Source organism: Brassica napus, chromosome C4 (genome assembly GCF_020379485.1).
Source record: "Brassica napus cultivar Da-Ae chromosome C4, Da-Ae, whole genome shotgun sequence".
NCBI classification, from domain to species: domain Eukaryota; kingdom Viridiplantae; phylum Streptophyta; class Magnoliopsida; order Brassicales; family Brassicaceae; genus Brassica; species Brassica napus.
Window position 1 is genome coordinate 22351143 of NC_063447.1, and position 20587 is coordinate 22371729.

Consider the following 20587-nt stretch of genomic DNA (forward strand, 5'->3'; position numbering starts at 1 on the left):
ATACTATGTTTTCACAGATGCGAATGTACGTAAATGTTACATGGAATTAGGAAGCCAAATATATTGGAGGATGGCTGGTGGGTGTATGAAGAATTCCTCTGTAGCTTAAAGATTTTTTAAAATCTATGCTGCATGCAATCACTGTGATCAATAGGTTCTCCGTCAGTAAGTGTGAACATAGACAGATTGGACATGATTCAGATAAGAATAGTATAATGCTAACCTATTTGGCCTTGAGATCCTTAAACATCTCTTTATAGACAATGTTTGTTACTCCTTCAGCACCATCTAAATCTGAGGTTTCATCCAATATCTTTAGACCCTCTGGGGTCGTTACTCGAGAGAGGGCGACATACAGATGACCGTTAGTAAAAACTAGTTTTGGCAGATATAGAGCGACCTGATTGAGGCTTTGTCCTTGACTCTTATAAATTGTCATGGCGTAGAAAAGGCGTAGTGGATACTGGGGTCGAAGAATTGTGAAAGGATACATGGTATCTATGGAGGTGAGCTGAATCCTAGGGATTAGAACCCATACCCCAACATCTTTTCCGGTCATGATCTCCACCTCAACAATCGTGTTACCATCATCCTTGTACCATTGCATAACCCATCTGTTTGGTTGAGATTGCGCAGATAAGTGAATAATGTAGTAAATCAAATTAAGAGCCCAATGAAAATATAGTTAAAACTCAAGTGACGGATTTGGGGTTTTTTCTATCCTACTATCCTTGCCGTAAATAATCCTTTTTGAAAAAAAAATCGGTATGGTAAAATTATTAATGTGCTTATATATCTATTACCGTATTTAGTGAGAAAAAGATTTTTACCATCCAAATAACTCCCATTTTTTTTGTTAAAAATCCAGTTCATCCTCGATGCCCGTACTTTTTTTATTTTCAAGATTGATTATGACTTTTTGTCCTTTTTCCACCAGACTGACTTTGTTATATATAGGCTTCGAATGGTAAAAGCAGTTCAAGCGGGACAGATCAAGCAGATCATGCAGATCAAGCAGATCATGCAGATCAAGCAGATCATGCAGATCAAGCAGGACAAGTGCAGATCAAGCAGGACAAGTGAAGATCAAGTGGATCATGCAGAAGAGAACCAGATCAAACCGATCAAATAATTTATTATAACTTATGAATGACAAAATCATTTAAAAACTATATATCATATATTAAAACAATAAAAATGACACCTAGATATCTAAACAAATATCTTAGATGTTATAGTATCGCCCGAAATACCTGTAAATGTTTTATAATATGCCTATACTGCTTTTATTTTCTTATTTAAAAATTAAAAATTATATGACAAAAAATAATAAGTAGAAAATAATAATTTTGTATTGTTAAAGTTGTAAATAAAATAAAAATATTATATTCATAAAATTAGATAAATATATTTTTAAAGTTATGTGTTGTAACAAAGTTATTTATTGACCCAAAAAAAAAAGCAGATCAACACTACCAAATGTTGGCGGGTGAGATCTGCATGCAAATCTCCTGCTTTTTCCACAAAAAGACAAAAAATATTGAACTGCATGCAGATCTCCCGCTTGAACTGCTTTTACAAACAGAAAAGAGTGAATGGTAAATGCAGTGCGGGAAAACTGCATGTGCAGGAGAACTGCATGTGCAGGAGAACTGCATGTGCAGGAGAACTGCATTTGTCCCGCTCCTCCATTCGGACACATAATTGCTAGCTGATTGGTGGTTAATTATATATTGTCGTGGTCAGTAACGCTTTTTATATTTTAAAATAATCAGATAAGTGTACACCTATTCAATTTATATAACAAAGTTTTGTTTCTGTGAATGATTATGTTCCTTTGTTTTTTTTCAAAAAAATTTTGTAGCTATGCTTGCAGAAGGATTGCTATCTTTTGTTGGTCCATTATACTTATTAATTTATTATTGTCCTATTAAAATACCACGTCTTCAGCAACTTGTTTTTTCAAAAGTTACCTCCTTTTTTTTAGGGGTGGGCATTCGGGTATCCATTCGGGTTCGGTTCGGATCTATTGGGGTTTTGGATTTTCGGGGTCAAAGATTTCAGCCCCATTCGGATATTTCTAAGTTTTGGTTCGGGTTTGGTTCAGATCTTTGCGAGTTCGGTTCGGGTTCGGATAACCCATTAAATTATTTTTAAAATTTTAAAATATATTATATACTTTAAATTTCTCCAAAACTATAAATAAAATATTATATTACATACAAATTTGAATAACATATGTCAAGATACCTAAACTTAACCTATAATTTGATTTTGTTTGAATATTTGGATAGATAATCAATAGATATTTAAAATATTTTTGGTGTTTTGAATATATTTTAGCTATTTTAGACATTTCATTTTGACTATTAGTATATATTTTCAAGTATTTTGGATAATTTAAAAATATCTCATATATTTTGGAAGTTTTTAATAGACATTAAATCTAAAATATATTTATATAAGGGGGTATAGAAATCAATTTCGGATACATTCGGGTATCCGGAATACTTCGGTTCGGGTCGGGTTTGGTTCCGGTTCTTTAGATACCAAAATTTTGAATCCGTTCGGATATTTAATCAATTTCGGTTTGGGTTCGGTACTACTTTTTCGGATCGGGTTCGGTTCGGTTCTTCGGATTCGGATTTTTTGCCCAGTCCTACCTTTTTCTTTAAATAACACAATAGGTTACTAAACTTTTTCTTTATAAAATTGTGGTATATAATATCCAAACCACCTAGGCGCAAGTTCATAATTGTTTAAAATTATAAAAACGGTTTTCTCACGAATTCTATACAATGTTAGGTTAATGTAGTAAAATCTGTTGTGGCAAATATCTACTTAATAACTGTTTAAAATAAGATCTTAAGATAAAAGGTGAAAGTTGGAAATCCCAGATTTTGTACTGAGCATTGTTGGTGATCTCGTAATTGTAAAAACACTAATTTATTTACACAAATTGTTTGAATTGGTAGGGTGTTGCATCAAAAGCTCGTGTGGATAATATTTACATAATTAGCTTCTTTTCAGCACTAAGACCTTGCGACCCATTTTCATGGCTTTTAAAATCACTTACGATTTACCTAAATGTAGTTCTGGGCCAAAATAATGATTGAAACGGACCTAACAATGTATTATAATATGGAAATAACTTTGGGGGAAAACATTAAGGTTTGCATAAATTTATACCAATAGTACAAATCTTTAAACCAAAACATGATTTTATAGAAATTTCAGAAAATGCAGATTGTTCAGAAAGTTAAAAAAAAAAACAGAAGCAGACACCACACCCTTAATAAAAAAACCAACATTGATGCCGTAGCATTATGGAGTAAAAGTATCTCAGATGATAAAGAATTAAGCGAGACGGGCTTCTTCACCATCTTTGAAGTTGCTCTGGCTGAAGGCTTCAGTGGATCTCCACCATTAGGGGCTGCTCCAGCATCTGGTCATGCACTGCTACCCCCAGTTTCAACCTTAGCAAGAACGGTGCTGTCACATAGTATGTCGTCACCCTTGTCCACGTTGTCTCCCAGGTCATGTCCATTAATATATATTAATTGGTACGTGAATGGAATAACGAAACAATCACAACACTCACATTATCAACGAATTCAGGGAGTGGTGCACGTTCACGTCCGTTAAGAATCCGTGTGATGGTGTAAGTCTGATGACTTGCTGTGAAGTTGTATGCAGTAAGTCTGACTTGGAAAGTGAAATGTCTTTCCTCCCATATCCAAAATAAAAGGCGGGGATCTGAGTATCCTCAGGGTTAACACCTTCTCCAGCCTAGTTATTAGATTAAGATCGCACAGGTTAGAACTCACACGGGGGAGACGATTATGAGAGCTAGAACGTAACGTACCAACATATGACCAGCCTCATTTGCTTTGAGGTTGTGAAGTTTCCTCATCACCCCATCAAAGCAAACGAAAACGCCCTCAGCAGTATCGTCAGCTATGCCCAACTCCACTCGATATCTAGAAACCAATAATCAAATGCTAAGGTTAGTCTGTAACATGGTGGTGGACACATACGGAAACATACGGAAACGAACAGGGAAAAATATAGTAATATGCACTACATACCGGAGTGCACCAACATCATGTGTATTGTCGCAGTGCACACATGTGAATGCTGAGTCTGTGCGTTGAAGTTTTTTGGTGCACTTAGAGCAAGCAGCATAACACCACCCTTTGTCCATCTTGATGCCAGTAACCCTTCCACTACACATGAAGCCAATGTCCTACATGTTGGAATACAAAACCATGTCAACGGTATTAACCATGTAAGAAAAGAAAACTCCTAATGTTAGAAGTACTACCTGAGGTGGAGCAGTTATGACAAACTCATTAAGCTCTGATATGATCAGACTCTCAACCTTGGCATATCCTTTCAGAAGCGGAGCTGCTGACTGGAGCCCAGTGTCTGTGGAGACCAATATCTTTGACACATTAGCTAGTATATGAATGAATACATATAGAATCACCATGCCACTTACTTGTAAAAGAGGACCTCTTTGACATTAGTCTCCTTATCGAAATAAATGTGTGTTCTTGAGGTTGCATTAAGGAACAAATGGCCTGCACGATAAAGTTCGATGGAGATATTAATAAACCCTGTAGCTCTTAGTCGAATCAGATTAGAGATTCCCTAAAATCTAAATAATAACTACATACCTCCAACTATTTTAGGATTTAAGCTTGTCGCAACAACAACTCTTGGTTCACCTCGTATGGCTTCCAGCATGTTGTGAAACGAAACAGCATGGGCGTCAACCAAACTGTAACACCCGTATTTTTCAAAATAACTTAAATAAATAAAAAGTCTGAAATCTCCATTTATTACTTCTCAAAAGTCAACTCCAAAATCGTAAATCCAATAAATAACCATAAATCCAAATAAAATAATAAATCCCGAAAATATCGATAAAAGCATAAAATCCGCAAGTGTGAAAAATAAAAAAATAAAACTCCCAAAGCACCAGTCCGATAGCAATCACTCATGCTCGTCAGTTTCACCTGAAAGGGGAAGGAAAGGAGGGGTGAGTAACAGGGGAGTTACTCCGTGAGGTATGAGATGCTAAACACGCAAACCACTGACTTGAGTAAATAGAACTCCCACTATGGAAGTTTAGCTCTAACATGAACAAACAAGATGCCGAAAGCATCACACAACACAAACAATGCGATGATAGCATATAGCTAGTCCACATATCCCGCATCTCCTCATACGGATATATATATATATATATATACATATGCTGCGTCGCTAGTACAGTCTGTCTCTGTACCCCCGCCCTCCAAAGCTGCGTCGAATACAAACATCTCTGCACCCACGCCCCACACAATCTGCGTCGCTAGCCCAGACGTCTCTGAGCCCCCGCCCACCAAAGCTGTGTCGCTAGTCCAGACATCTCTGGACCCCCGCCCACTCACATAGTCCCTACTCATAACTATGTATACTTACATATATATATCGCATATCTTAACATCACACAATCAAATCAACGGTTGAATCCTCTAGACCCCTAGTTCCAGTTTACAATGAATGAACTAACTAACAATCAAGACTCAAACAGACTCAATTCAAACAGACGGATCATGATTCGAAATCTAAACTACGATAGAGAGAATTCTACACTGGTACGGGATTTACAGAATATACCCTCACCTTAGCAATGTGGAAAAGTGATAGCTATGAACTCCAGCTGCTCAAACAAACTCCAAATCTGAAATCAGGGAGAAAAATCGAGTCAGAACGCCCTTCGAACGGTCCAAAACGGATAACCGGCGATCTGGTCAAAAAGTCAACCCGCTGGTCAAAGGTCAACCCGGTCAACTCTGACCCAAGCCGGTCAACCCTTGACCAAATTGAAATCGAATTGAACCACCCGGTTTTCCTTAACCGAGTTTGATTTCAATTGGACCAGATTCAAATCGATTTCAAATCGGTTCAATCCAAACCGGAATCAATTAAACAAACCAACCAAACCAAACCGGCTTGACTGGTCAACGGCTTGACTCGCTGAGTCGACTCGGCCGAGTCACCGAGTTACCGGCAAGTCGCCGGCGGCGGCCAGCAACGGTGGTGGCTTACCGGAAAATCACCGGCGGCGGCGGAGGCGCGGTGGTGATGCGGCGGCGGCTTCCCGGCGGCGAACGGATGGTGGCCGGCTGCGGTGGCTCCGGCGAACGTCCGGCGGAGACAGTGGCGCGTGAGATTCACGCGCGAATCTTCCTCCTGCGCGTGTGGGCGCGTCGCGGCGGCTCTTCGGATGAAACTCCTGCTCCGGACTCGTCTCGACGTCACGAACACATTGGTGGCCTTGAAATCGCGAGAAACCAAATGGTTAGAGAGATGTCGACGATTTACTAAACAGCCAACACTTAACCAATCGGAAAAGGCGGTTCGCGGATTACCTAGGGCGTGAGACGGCGGCGGCGTGACGAATCTGATCTCAGTCGACGGTGGCTGAGACAGTTCACCAATATCTCTCTCTGACGGCTCAAAATCTGCAGAGGTTCGACGCCTTATACTTTTTCTGAATAAACTAATAGGCTAGCTCTATTTAAATAGGAACTCACCTAGGGTTTCCTGCAAATTGATTGGGCTTTGCTGGGCCTGCGGAATTGGGTCGTTACAATTCTCTCCTACCAATAGAGAATTCGTCCCCGAATTAGGCTCCTGAACCGCTTGTCCAATACTGTCCTGAAAAAGCTTTGGATAATCAATCCTCATCTGAGTCTCGTCCTCCCAGGTTTCCTCCTGGATCTCGTCTCTCTCCCAACGAACTTTAACTAAACTGGTCATCATCCCTTGAACAGCTTTCACTTGCCGATCTAAAATCTTAACTGGCTGACAAGGTGTATACAAATTTTTCTCAAGATCACTGGGTGGCTGCTGTAAAATGAGCTCTGGTTCTCTCACAACTTTCCTCAAAACTGACACATGGAACACATCGTGAAAATCTGACAACTCTGCTGATAACCGCAATCTGTAAGCCACTGCTCCAATCCGCTCCACAATAGGGTATGGTCCCATATATCTCAGTTTAAGCTTCTTTAGCTTCCGAGTCTTAGATACTCCTTGGAATGTCCTCATTTTCAGGTACACTAAGTCTCCTACCTGAAACTCCAAGTCCTTACGACACTTATCTGCATAGCTCTTCTGGCGGTCATGGGCTTCCTTAAGCCGAGTCTTAAGCATCTCTATGTGCTCTACTGTCTCCTGAACCATTGCTGGTTCTGAATCTCGCCGCTCTCCCACTTCTGTCCAACAAAGTGGTGTACGACAAGACCTACCATAAAGCACCTCATACGGTGCCATCCCAATACTCGAATGATAGCTGTTGTTGTAGGCAAACTCTGCTAGAGGTAAATACTTTCCCTAGCTTCCTTCCCAATCCAGGACGCAAGCCCTAAGCATATCCTCTAATGTCTGAATAGTCCTCTCTGACTGTCCATCTGTCTGCGGATGATAGGCTGTACTCATATGAACTTTTGTCCCAAGCGCCTTCTGAAATGCTCTCCAAAATGTAGATGTGAACTTGGTATCCCTATCTGATACAATACTGACAGGAACTCCATGCAACCTCACAATATCTGTAAGGTAAATATGTGCCAACTGATCAGCTCCGTCTGTTTTCTTGATCGCTATGAAATGAGCAGATTTGGTAAGTCTATCCACGATCACCCAAATAGCATTCCTCCCACCAAAGGTTACCGGAAGTCCACACAAAATCCATAGTCACCATATCCCATTTCCACTCTGGCAGCGGCAGGTTCTGCAATAACCCGCTAGGCACTTGATGCTCAGCCTTAACCATCTGACATGTCTGACACTGCGATACAAATGTAGCCACATCTTTCTTCATACCAGGCCAGTGGTAGTAGCGCTTCAAATCCCTATACATCTTGGTATTTCCTGGGTGGATTGAAAAACGCGAATTATGTGCTTGCTGTAAAATCTCCTTCCTTAACAGCTTATCATCTAGCACGCAGACTCGGTTCCGGTACATGTACATCCCGCTCAAAGCTGTATGATATCCAATACTCTCGATCTCAATCTGTTTAACCAAAGCATCATCACTATCGTGAGCTCTACGTATCCTCCATAATAAATCTGCCTGCTCCAATGCTTCAAGACCGACAGTCTCTCCCTCTGCGGTAAATGCACACAATCTGAGACTAGCAAGTGTCCCAGTCAGCTTCTGAACCTCCTTGGTTCCTGAAACATCGTTCCTGCGTCTACTCAACGCATCTGCCACCTGATTGGCCTTACCTGGATGATACGTGATATTCAGGTTGTAGTATGCTAACAACTCCATCCATCTGCGCTGTCTCAGATTTAGGTCCGCCTGAGTAAATATGTACTTCAGACTCAGGTGGTCCGTTAGGATCTGAACTTTCTCTCCATACAAATAGGACCTCCAAATCTTTAGCGCAAAAACAACTGCTGCTAACTCCAAATCATGAGTAGGGTAGCTGACCTCGTGAGGCCTCAACTGACGTGATGCATAAGCAATAACATGACCATCCTGCATCAATACACAACCCAAACCAGTACCTGGCGCATCTGTATAAACCTCATAAGGTACCCCCGGTCTCGGTAGTACCAACACTGGCGTATATGTCAACTTTCGTTTTAGCTCAGTAAAACACTCCATACAAGCATCTGTCCAATCAAACTTGGTGTCTTTGCCTGTTAATCGTGTCATCGGTTTCGCGATACTGGCAGAATCCTTCACAAACTTTCTGTAGTATCCAGCTAAACCCAGAAAGCTATGAATCTCGGTGGCGCACTTAGGTGTAGGCCACTCTGATATTGCAGTAATCTTCTCCGGATCTACTGCAACTTCTGCCTCTGAAATCACGTGACCCAAAAATCCAATCTTCCTCTGCCAGAAGCTACACTTACTCAGCTTGGCAAATAGCTGATGCTCCCTAAGCTTATCAAACACAATCTGCAGATGCTCTGCATGCTCCTCTCTGCTCCGAGAATAGATCAAGATATCATCGATGAAAACAATCACACACTTATCCAAGTGCTCGCGAAACACATCGTTCATAAGCTTCATGAATGCTGCAGGTGCATTCGTCAACCCAAATGGCATCACCACAAACTCATAGTGTCCATAACGTCTTCCGCACATCCTCATCAGCTTTCGTAATCTGGTGGTAACCCGATGCCAAGTCAATTTTTGAAAACCATGAAGCTCCCTGCAACTGGTCCAATAACTCATCGATACGGGGAAGCGGATACTTATACTTGATGGTCACCTTATTCAAACCTCTGTAGTCGATACAAAGTCTGAAACTCCCATCTTTCTTCTTCACAAACAATACTGGCGCTCCCCACGGTGAAATACTATGTCTGATGAAACCCTTACTCAATAACTCCTCCAACTGCATCTTCAGTTCAGCCATCTCTGCTGGTGCTAAACGGTATGGAGCCCGCGAAACCGGTGACGTCCCTGGTTCCAACTCAATATTGAGAACATCTCCCCTGGCTGGTGGTGGCCCCTTTAAGGCTTTAAATACATCTTGAAATTCTGCAGCCACTGGAATATCATGCAACTCAGGATGTCCATCATCCTTAACCATCGAAATAGTCGCCAGAAATCCTTCTGCCCCTCTCTCCAATAAGTCCTCAGCATGCAACATGGAAATAACAGAAATTCCCCGGTAAGCTTGGAGGCACTGGAATGTGATCTTCCCATCTCCTTTAGAAATAATAACTTTCGCCCGCATGCAATCTAGCACCACTCGCTGCCGTGACAGCCAATCCATCCCAAGTATAACATCATAGTAATCCATCTCCATCTCTGCTAGGTCTCCTATGAAATCGGCTCCTCCCAGTAGGACTGGTACATCTCGGTGAACGCCAGTGGTTCCCAATCTCTCAGTACCGGCTGTCAGAATCTGCTTAACCTTCGGCTCGAAGACACCTCGAAAAGGCCAAGACTTAGCCAAACGCGAACTCACGAAGCTGTGAGAAGCTCCCGTGTCAAATAGAGTGTGAGCTACCTCACCTCCAACAGAAACCGATCCTACACACAATTTTCTTTCTAACTACACATGATAACCACCAAAACACAAATACTCAAAAAAAAACATACGAGCATAATAAAGATACATACCGGCTATCGGCTCAGCTCCATTGGCCTTTCCTAGAGCATAAACACGCGGAGTGATGGCTTGACGCTTGGCCCCAGGCCCTTTAGTCGGGCAAAACCTAGAGATATGGCCAAACTGGCCACAAGTGAAGCAAGCTCCTGGTGCGTATGCTGTAGCTGGTGCTGCCTGCGCTCCCCGTGCTACTGGTGATGTCTGTGCTGCTGGTGCTGCCTGTGCTGCTGGTGCTGCTGATCCTGCTGGTCCTGCCCGTGCACCCATTGGATTACTCCGACAATTCCTACTCAAATGCCCCATCTTTCCACAATAGAAGCACTGGATGTTCGACGGGTCCCAAGTCCTCTTCTGTGGCTCTGTAGTTCTTCCAGTCCTAGGCGGAGCCTTAGAGTACTTCTGCTCCTCTGCAATACATGCCTCCTGCACCGCAGCCTTCTCTACCAGATCCTCTAAACTGGTATAAGTAACCATACTGCACCTGCCGCGGAGATCGACTCGCATACCATCTAAGAACCTCCTGATCAAGTCTTCCTGATCGAAATTATTACCAGCAAACAAGCGGAGTTTGCAAAACTCCTGCTGGTACTCCCTGACACTCCTAGTACCCTGCCTCAGGTGCTCAAAAGCATTCCTCTTCTGGTGCAACGCTTCTTTGGGAAAGTACTTCTTGTCGAACGCAATGAGGAATTCCTCATAAGTCATGTCACCATCACACATCGATCGCACTCCATCCCACCATACTAGTGCATCTCCACGCAGATACAACTCTGCGATGTTAAGGCAAAGGCGCAACGGACAATTGATAGTCTGCAGACACGAAGCCAGCCTATGCTTCCAATTATAGGCCGCTCCAGGGTCTATTGTTCCCCCAAAAGTTTCCAAATCCACAGTTTTCATCTGTCTCATCACCCGCATAAGCGTCTCATCAACTTCAGGTACCTGCCCTGGAAGAACGGGTGGCACTGGTGGTGGAACCTGGAAAACCCCTGGAACTTGCTGAATAGGGGGCTGCTGATGTCCCTGAGCCTGAACTGGTGGAACCTGCTGACCGACCCTGCTGAGCTGCAGCCATCTGCCTAACCACTTCCTGTGCAGCTACTCTAGCAGCCTCCTGGACGGCTTGCTGAACTGCCTCCTGTGCGGCCTGTCTGGCAGCATCCTGCACCATCTGCCTAAGGGCATCCTGATCAATCGGTGGAACTGGTGGCGGCACATGCTCATCTCCACCCTCTCGAGAAGCACTAGCGGCCTGAGTGCTAACAACTCTCTTACGCGGTGGCATCTGAAAGAAATAGCAACTCAATTAACTTATGCCGAAACCGAACACCAACGATTAAAGACATAATGCCAAACAGAAAGGTGCTATTTACTTTATTATTTTTTTTTTTAAATCCCCATATTCCCATAAAAATTTTAAAAATCATCTAAAATCGGATAAAACCGAGTCCCACAAATCGCCATCCCGGGTCAAAGCCGGGACGGAACCCCGCTACGATACCAAATTGTAACACCCGTATTTTCCAAAATAACTTAAATAAATAAAAAGTTTGAAATATCCATTTATTACTTCTCAAAAGTAAACTCCAAAGTCGTAAATCCAATAAATAACCATAAATCCAAATAACATAATAAATCCCGAAAATATCGATAAAAGCATAAAATCCGCAAGTCTGAAAAAGAAAGAAATAAAACTCCCAAAGCACCAGTCCGATAGCAATCACTCATGCACGTCAGTTTCACCTGAAAGGGGAAGGAAAGGAGGGGTGACTAACAGGGGAGTTACTCCGTGAGGTATGTGATGCTAAACACGCAAACCACTGACTTGAGTAAATAGAACTCCCACTATGGAAGTTTAGCTCTAACATGAACAAACAAGATGCCTAAAGCATCACACAACACAAACAATGCGATGATAGCATATAGCTAGTCCACATATCCCGCATCTCCTCATACGGATATATATATATATATATACATACGATGCGTCGCTAGTACAGTCTGTCTCTATACCCCCGCCCTCCAAAGCTGCGTCGAATGCAAACGTCTCTGCACCCACGCCCCACACAATCTGCGTCGCTAGCCCAGACGTCTCTGAGCCCCCGCCCACCAAAGCTTTGTCGCTAGTCCAGACATCTCTAGACCCCCGCCCACTCACATAGTCCCTACTCATAACTATGTATACTTACATGTATAAATCGCATATCTTAACATCACACAATCAAATCAACGGTTGAATCCTCTAGACCCCTAGTTCCAGTTTACAATGAATGAACTAACTAACAATCAAGACTCAAACAGACTCAATTCAAACAGACGGATCATGATTCAAAATCTAAACTACGATAGAGAGAATTCTACACTGGTACGGGATTTACGGAATAGACCCTCACCTTAGGAATGTGTAAAAGTGATAGCTATAAACTCCAGCTGCTCAAACAAACTCCAAATCTGAAATCAGGACGAAAAATCGAGTCAGAACGCCCTTCGAACGGTCCAAAATGGATAACCGGCGATCTGGTCAAAAGGTCAACCCGCTGGTCAAAGGTCAACCCGGTCCACTCTGACCCAAGCCGGTCAACCCTTGACCAAATTGAAATCGAATTGAACCACCCGGTTTTCCTTAACCGAGTTCGATTTCAATTGGACCAGATTCAAATCGATTTCAAATCGGTTCAATCCAAACCGGAAATCAATTTAACAAACCAACCAAACCAAACCGGCTTGACTGGTCAACGGCTTGACTCGCTGAGTCGACTCGGCCGAGTCACCGAGTTACCGGCGAGTCGACCGGCGAGTCGCCGGAGACCAGTCGCCGGCGGCGGCCAGCAACGGTGGTGGCTTACCGGAAAATCACCGGCGGCGGCGGAGGCGCGGCGGTGATGCGGCGGCGGCTTCCCGGCGGCGAACGGACGGTGGCCGGCTGCGGTGGCTCTGGCGAACGTCCGGCGGAGACGGTGGCACGTGAGATTCACGCGCGAATCTTCCTCCTGCGCGTGTGGGCGCGTCGCGGCGGCTCTCCGGATGAAACTCCTGCTCCGGACTCGTCTCGACGTCACGAACACACTGGTGGCCTTGAAATCGCAAGAAACCCAATGGTTAGAGAGATATCGACGATTTACTAAATGGCCAACACTTAACCAATCGGAAAAGGCGGTTCGCGGATTACCTAGGGCGTGAGACGGCGGCGGCGTGACGGATCTGATCTCAGTCGACGGTGGCTGAGACAGTTCACCAATATCTCTCTCTGACGGCTCAAAATCTGCAGAGGTTCGACGCCTTATACTTTTTCTGAATAAACTAATAGGCTAACTCTGTTTAAATAGGAACTCACCTAGGGTTTCCTGCAAATTGATTGGGCTTTGTTGGGCCTGCGGAATTGGGTCGTTACACAAACTCAAAGTCACACAAGCATCGCTGCTAATACATAACAGATATGTATGTGATCATTACGGTGTTTGTAGTAAACATGATGCATGAGATATGTTTTTTTTGGAGAGGCTCTAAAAATTATTAACTACTTACTTCCCCAGTTTGGTGGTCACCATCAAGTGATTCTTGTCAGCTGGAGGGTCACTGGCAGAACTTTTAACAGCCGTGATCTCCCCAATGATATCTACGAATGAATGAAAATTTAATTTATTTTCCGGTTAGAACGATGACAAACGTAAAAGGATTACCCGGGAGCTGACTGCTAGTGTTTGCTAGAGCAAACATCTCACTTTGCCTACGGAATAGGAAGCATTTTTCAGAGTGTGGAGAACTCGGTTCGGTTCAGTTAACACGTTCAAGGAGGTTGCATCACTGAACTGGATCAACAAAGAGGAGCCAGACAGGCTGAAGTTTGGATTACACCAAGCCACATCAAAACCGGTGATGGAATACATCGACCCTGCCGTGAGATGGGGAGCAAAGGTTAGAACACGGCTAGCAGCAACGGTGGCTGGCATAAGAGTCGCCTGAAACGTTTATGGAAATTGTCATATTCATTAAACAGATCATTAATGTTCAATGCAAATTCTTATAAACGCGTAAATAAACTTCAAGAATCCCGAAGAAACCCTAAAACGAAACTCACATTTGTATCAACCAAAAGCATATCAACGGACATGAGCTCACCAGCGCGTCTGATATTCCTCGCCTCCTAGAAACGCAGTAGTCTCACCTCAACCGTGGAAGAACTTCTGCCGAACTTCAAATCGGAAAAGAAAACTCAAGAGTTAGCCATTTTTTCAGTGAATAAGTAGATTTATATGTTCTAAATGATTGATAGGATGACTCAGAGCGTAGGGATGCTTACCTTTTTATACTCGAACATCCACCGCCCCTGAAGAGCAAAAGCGTCATTGAAGATAGATTGTGTGCGATGGATTTAAGAAGGTATTTAAGATGATTGAATCCGTAACCGATTGAGCTCTGGATCGATAGGAAGAAGATGAACAAACAGAGCAAAACCCTAGAACTGCTACGGCTGAGAAGAGAGAGCGCTGAAACAAAAAATGTAAGAGACACAGCATTTTGGAAATATCTTGTTTTGTTCTTACGGTGAAAATCAAAACGTATCGTTTTGCAATAGATATTGGTATGGGCTTTATAAGGCCACACACAAAGAGCAGAATGTATAAATGATGGGCTGCGTTTCTCTATTTGGACAGGTGTCGAAGCCTCCTTCCTCTATTTGTTGTGCTGGCGCGAGGAGAAGAGAATTCCCTTTTACTTTATGTTATTAGATTTTAAAACAGTTTTAGAGCTCATGTTCCATGTATACTCAGATTCTAACGTTACCAATATTCCTTTATATATCTTCTTGCAAAGAGTCCCCTGATTTTTGAGTTTGCTGATCTCGGGTGATCTAGATTGTTAGCGAGCTAGATCATGTTGTTTCATTTTGTAAGCTCTTCAAATATTAAAGTTTCTAATGCACACTGTTGTATATCTTCTTGCCTAGAGCCCCCTTGGATTTAAACAGTTTTTGCTAATGAATCAATTTTATCATAATGAATTTTTCAAACACAAAAGAACTTCAAACTAACAACTCGAAACAAACAACCTTAAAGTTTTAGGGTCACTTGTGATTATTTACACTGAAAAAATGGCGCAAACCTCTAGGCTTATAAAAAAATTAACAGAGTCGCGCTCATTTCTCCATTTCAGTTTCTTTCTTACTTTCTACAAATGTACTAAACTGCTTGGAACACAAAGTTTATACATCTCCTTGTCTCACTCCGATCCAACACCAAGTTCTTCAGACTCCGTTAACACGCCAGATGCCTCGAGTTCTTCGTCAATCGGGAGTGTACGTTTTGAGCCATCCAAAGCAACACCGAGAACAATATTCTCCTCTAAAGAAGAACTGGCACCAGATCCTCCACCACCATCTCGAGCTTTCTGATCTCCGTTGCTCTTTTCGGTTCCTTGTCTTGATTTTGGTTTCAGTGTCTGCTCTGTTGCAGCTTCCCCATCAGAAACGTCTTCCTTCTCTGCTTTATTCAACTCTCCGGAGGCACTCTCTTTCTTCTTTTCTTCTGACTTCTGTTCTGCTGGCTGTTCCGAAGATGAAGCTCTGGTACCTTTAGTGCCTGTACTGGAGTTGGAATCAAGACCTGCTTTCGGTTTCTCCTTTTTGGCTTCTGAAACCAGCACTGATCCGTAGTCTTTTGCTTCAGTATTGGATTCCGATGGTTCTCCTTCAGGATCCTTTTCTTCACTTTTTTGCACTGAGTTAGGCAAGGAGGACTTTGCGTTATCATCGCTGTTGATTTTGTAGGATGGCTCAATCAGCATGTATCGACGGTTCATAGCTGCTTGATTAAAAACGATATCTGAAAATGCTGCACTGTCCACCTCAGCCTCATTACGCATCCTCTGAACTGTGCGAAGCGGAGTTGCTAGACGTGCTCCGTGATGCCTAATAACTCTAAGAAGATCCAGGATCACTGCTTCCTGTTAAAAGAATACATTTTTTATGACATAGTAAGTTCATGAGATTTCAGCATTGACACATTAGTACAGAACCACATGACATGCGAATTTAACCAACAGACACAAACACATGTGACAGGCACATATGCTCAGATACACACAAGTATTGACTGACTACAAAACAATTTCTCGGAAGCGTGACGAAATAAAATAAAAAACGTGAAACGAGCTGATCAAACTGATGTATTGTTGTGCACGCATGCGTGTTATTACAAAGATTGTAAAGAATTCTAAGGTGAAGTGCACAGTCTGAAACAGTCTGAACGATATAAATCAGTATCAAAAAGATATACATTTAGGTGAAGAAAGTGTCTATTTAGTTAACTTTTACATACCTTAACACAGAGGTATTCTTCAAAACGTGAAGTCTTTACAAAACAAGATATTAGGATCTGCAAAAAAAATCAGATACAGATGTTAAACTGATTAGCGCGAAACAAACATATTATATATTGACAAAACTGCATCTTCTCACCCTAAGGGCTTGGTTCTCTGGATCTATTTCCTCCAAAAAGACTCTCCTGTGTATTTTTTGCTGCTCGATTTGAGGGTTTTTAGACAACACCTTGCGCATATCAGCAACAATATTCTGTGAAGTTGAAAAATAATACAACTTGTCACATCAGCAGAGTTTAAAAGTTCGGGTATAAAAGCACGCGTAACACAAGAATATTTTCTCACATTAATTTTGCTGACATCAAGATGACTGATGGCAAGATGTGTTTTGATCCGCCAATGTGTCTTTTGAGTTAGATTCCTCACAATATTTACACTGAATTGGTGGTTAGGAATATGAACTGCTTCACGGTCATCACCTCTGATAATTGTCGGTGACCACCACCCAACGTGCTGAAAAAGAAGCAGAGTCAAATTTCATGGAACAAAATTATATTATAAGACAGACTACCGTCTGAAGCACGTGACATGATATGAATTAAGAAAATCAGTCTAAGAGGCAGCCTGTGATAGTAGAAATATATTTTGACAAGTTAACGGACCTCTACAGTGCCAGATACTTCATAGCCTCCTATCTTGGTCTGTATCCACTCATTCAAAACAAAGGGCCGTGTAGCATGAATCATAATGCTTGAAAGAAAGTTAGTAAGTATCTGCACCATCCACAAAAGTTTTTGTTTCCCACTGTAAAAAGATTTAATAGCCAAAAAAAATTCATAAAGAATGTATCTCACCTCACGACCAGCGAGAGTCAGCAGTACTGTCCCCAGACCTCCAGCAGTTAGCCACTTCTGGGTAGAGAAACCCAAAAGCTCCATAAACAATGAAGCAGCAGCGACCCACGCAGCAGTGTAAACAGCTTTTCCAGCAAAACTGAAACCCATCTGGCATAACGACAAACAGATTAGCATACTTCTGAATAAACCACAGTAGCTAAAATATATTCCTCCAGAACAACTAAAATACAACTTGTGATCAACTAACTGAGATCTTGTCTATATATGTTGAAGGAGTTTATTCCTTCAGAACAACTAAAATAAACGACTGCAAATTCACAAAAGAATACAAGTTTGGAGGGGTAGAATGCTTATTTGTTCATGAGAGTAGCAATCTGAAGTACAGTTCACATAGAGTATATCCCCTTCTTTGATTGAAAGATTAGACGTGAAACAAAGCTTAGTTAACTTTTCCTACGAGGTAACTGCTAAAGAAAAATCAGCCCTCCAGCTGAGACATCATATGGTCTATTAGGAAGAAAAATAACCATTAACAAAAAAAGTGTGCCCAAGTCCGATTTAAGGATAGGGAGACATACATTTCTGGTGTCGGCAGGATTATTTGTCTCCATAAAAAATTTCTGCGCCTGCTGAAGTAGACTGCAGAAAAGACATCGTATAACATGCTCAGTAACTGAAACACATTTAGAACTCAATAAGGTAAATATTTTGCAGATATACAAGGATTAAAACAATAATAGCATGCTCTATTTCTAACTGATTGAAAGAACCTAGTGCTGCGCCGACAGAAAGGTAATTTAGGTATTTTGAAGACTTTTATTCTTAGACAAGTACTTCAATAGTGAAGCTCAACGTAGTAGTGTTCTAACAGAAGCACACTAGCAGTATACAGAAACTCTTGCCCACCTTGACAAGCAGCAGGCAAACGCCAACACCGTTGACATGGAGCGAGCAAAGCTAAGAAGGCGCGTTTTAATAGCCTGGCTCGCACTTGAAGACAATACTATCGGGTCCAATGTTCTGAGAGACAATTCCATAATAGTTTTAGTGAAGACATAAATTGTTAAACTAGTTAAGAAACAAAAATCTTGTCCACCTGCATAACAGGAGTGCTCCACTCCAAAGCAGTAAAGGCTGAAGATATGACACAACTAAGTGTTGCGTGCTGCTCTTTTGCGAGTTTGCATCATTTCCCTTCTGGAATCAAAGTTGCATCAACTAAGAATAAACTATACCAAGTACTCTAGGAACCGGAAGTGAAGGAATATATAAGGAAGAATCACATCTCACCTCAAAGAAAGTAGTTCTGGTAAGGTGCAGAAGAGGTCTAAGCCCCCATGTAGCAAATGCAAGAATCCCAACTGCTGGAATTAGTTTCATTAAATGAGGATTTCCACGTAAAGCATCATATGCCCTGATATTAATGACCAACATTTCAGATAAAAATGGCATAACTGAAAACTTGAAAAATTATTTGAAAGACAGACCAAAAATGGAATGTATATCCTACTCTCCATATTCAAATATGATCTCTTTTGGGTCTCAGTTGTAAGCAAAAACATGTGATGTGTGTGACACTTTGTCAATTAAACCTACGTCACTCTTTTGATACTAGAAGTGAATAAGGGTTCGAGCATATAACCGTGCGAGTATTACTGAAGTTGATTTAACAATGGGGCCTTCACTTCCAACCCATGGAAAGAGAGCTGCTCGGCAAACCAATGCATTACACCTAGATGATACAGGGGATTTTGAACCACTCAAGCTCTCGAGAAGCTGAAGACTCCAAACGTCTTGTCTCTAAGACAAAAGGAGAGGAAACATAGAATTAAAAAAAAGCCCATACAAGTTAGAATCCATAATTTTACTTGAAACATGAATCTCTGTTCAAGAGGGTGGAGATAGATAGAAAACACATAGTTTAAAGGAGACTGAAATACAATAGAAGCAGTCACACAAGCATAAATAAGGATGCTACTGACAAAAAAGTTATAAGTTCAAAGGAAGAGACAATAACAGCATTGGTTGAAGAAAATCATATAAAAACCCAAATAGATTGACGATTCAAGAATCATAAGCCATAAAAACTATGATAACAGCACAGATGATACCGTGGAACATGATGAAAGACCTGTCCGCGTCAGGTACACACGATTTTTGCAAGCAGAATTCTGCAGGAAACAGATAAATTATAAGTAAACACGGAGGAATTAAGGAAAAAAAAAATCTAAAATTGGAAAATGACACGAGTAGGCACATTATGGTATCCAGAAGCCTCATGGATCTTGTGATGAGAGAGTGGTAGTGAGACAGAACGCATCATCATCTCAATTGTAGATAACTAAGCTTCCTATGTACAAATCAATTAGCGGAGCAACCTGCACAAAATAAAGAATCAGCTTCAGAAGAATCTTGAACCGTGAAAATACGATCTCTATACTCAAAAGTCAAAACCGCCGAAGATTTTCAAAATTATGAAACAGTTTGCACAATAATAACTTCAGGTTTCCTTGGAAGACGAAACTCATACAATCCCTACGAATGATTGAAAAAAACGCAATAATCAAGCCGATCATTGTAATCTAAAGCCAATTTCACATTACTCCTTCGAATCCTTCTAGTTTATGGCCTAATCGTAGCCACGGAACACAAATATCGTTACCTAAGGAGATGAGAAATCGAGAGCAAACGATGAGATCTGATAAGACGAGTGGTTAGAATCAGAGATAAACGGTTAGCTTTTTTTTCTTCTTCTGAAAACAAAACAACAAGACATGCTTCTAGCTAACGTGTGCTATGAGATGACGTCTCCTTCTCTCTCTCTCTTTCTCTAAAATTCAAAAACAAATGAAAGTTTTTGGATAGAGAGGAAAAGGAATGATGAAGAAAGAAGATATTTCGATTTTTCTGTGGTCCCGCAAAATTACAATTTTCACTCTTATCCTCCAAATGCACAACGCTTTTCCTCCGCATGCTTCCCACGTGAACTAATTATCAAAACTGATCCGTTGGATGTATGTATTGGATCCAGACAAAATAACATGTCTTTTTTAAGGGGCGTTTTTGCCAAAACTAACCCACAACTTGATTTTAATTCCAAACCTATACCCAAACTTGAATCAAATGCAAAACTAACCTAAAAGCCTAGTGAAATTACAGCTCATCCCCTTGTGACCAAACAAAAAAACAGAAGGCATTTTTACGAATATAGCCCTAGTAAATCGTCTGAGTCGTCTGAGATGTTGGAAGTCGTCTTGACGACTGAAGTGTAAGTCGTCTGGT

At 41.6% G+C, this 20587-nt stretch overlaps 4 protein-coding genes across 10 annotated transcripts; all 4 read right to left on the reverse strand.

Moving 5' to 3' along the window:
* Window positions 1-223: 223 nt before the first annotated feature.
* LOC125585896 (ATP-dependent DNA helicase PIF1-like) lies at window positions 224-607 on the reverse strand. Its single transcript, XM_048755610.1, has one exon. It carries the CDS (start codon window positions 605-607, stop codon window positions 224-226), a length of 384 nt encoding a protein of 127 aa, XP_048611567.1.
* A 2502-nt stretch (window positions 608-3109) lies between these two features.
* Window positions 3110-4778, reverse strand: LOC106396438. The gene is made up of 6 exons (XM_022700738.2): window positions 4502-4778; window positions 4325-4428; window positions 4089-4246; window positions 3866-3980; window positions 3602-3789; window positions 3110-3533 (listed from the first exon to the last, which is right to left on the reverse strand). Exons 1-6 carry the CDS (start codon window positions 4566-4568, stop codon window positions 3410-3412), a joined length of 756 nt encoding a protein of 251 aa, XP_022556459.2. The 5' UTR covers window positions 4569-4778; the 3' UTR covers window positions 3110-3409.
* Window positions 4779-11712: 6934 nt separating this feature from the next.
* On the reverse strand, window positions 11713-14863 carry LOC125585012. Of its 4 annotated transcripts, none has more exons than XM_048753309.1 (7): window positions 14431-14857; window positions 14209-14322; window positions 13811-14089; window positions 13656-13746; window positions 13465-13550; window positions 13300-13392; window positions 11713-13204 (listed from the first exon to the last, which is right to left on the reverse strand). In XM_048753309.1, the coding sequence occupies exons 3-7, from the start codon at window positions 13845-13847 to the stop codon at window positions 12984-12986; spliced, it is 528 nt and encodes a 175-aa protein (XP_048609266.1). In that variant the 5' UTR covers window positions 13848-14089; window positions 14209-14322; window positions 14431-14857; the 3' UTR covers window positions 11713-12983. The 4 variants fall into 4 exon arrangements, with proteins under 4 accessions (XP_048609266.1, XP_048609267.1, XP_048609264.1 ...); XM_048753310.1 differs by having other exon boundaries at window positions 13465-13547; window positions 14431-14856; XM_048753307.1 differs by having other exon boundaries at window positions 11713-13392; window positions 14431-14863.
* A 296-nt stretch (window positions 14864-15159) lies between these two features.
* LOC106396437 (mechanosensitive ion channel protein 3, chloroplastic) lies at window positions 15160-20212 on the reverse strand. Of its 4 annotated transcripts, none has more exons than XM_048753305.1 (14): window positions 19968-20212; window positions 19563-19683; window positions 19417-19476; window positions 18948-19105; window positions 18596-18719; window positions 18402-18499; window positions 18212-18325; window positions 17884-17944; window positions 17303-17452; window positions 17111-17221; window positions 16794-16961; window positions 16588-16701; window positions 16448-16504; window positions 15160-16073 (listed from the first exon to the last, which is right to left on the reverse strand). In XM_048753305.1, the coding sequence occupies exons 2-14, from the start codon at window positions 19629-19631 to the stop codon at window positions 15351-15353; spliced, it is 2007 nt and encodes a 668-aa protein (XP_048609262.1). In that variant the 5' UTR covers window positions 19632-19683; window positions 19968-20212; the 3' UTR covers window positions 15160-15350. The 4 variants fall into 4 exon arrangements, with proteins under 4 accessions (XP_048609262.1, XP_048609261.1, XP_013692278.2 ...); XM_048753304.1 differs by having other exon boundaries at window positions 18402-18502; XM_013836824.3 differs by having other exon boundaries at window positions 18402-18502; window positions 19563-19655; window positions 19968-20179.
* Window positions 20213-20587: the final 375 nt, after the last annotated feature.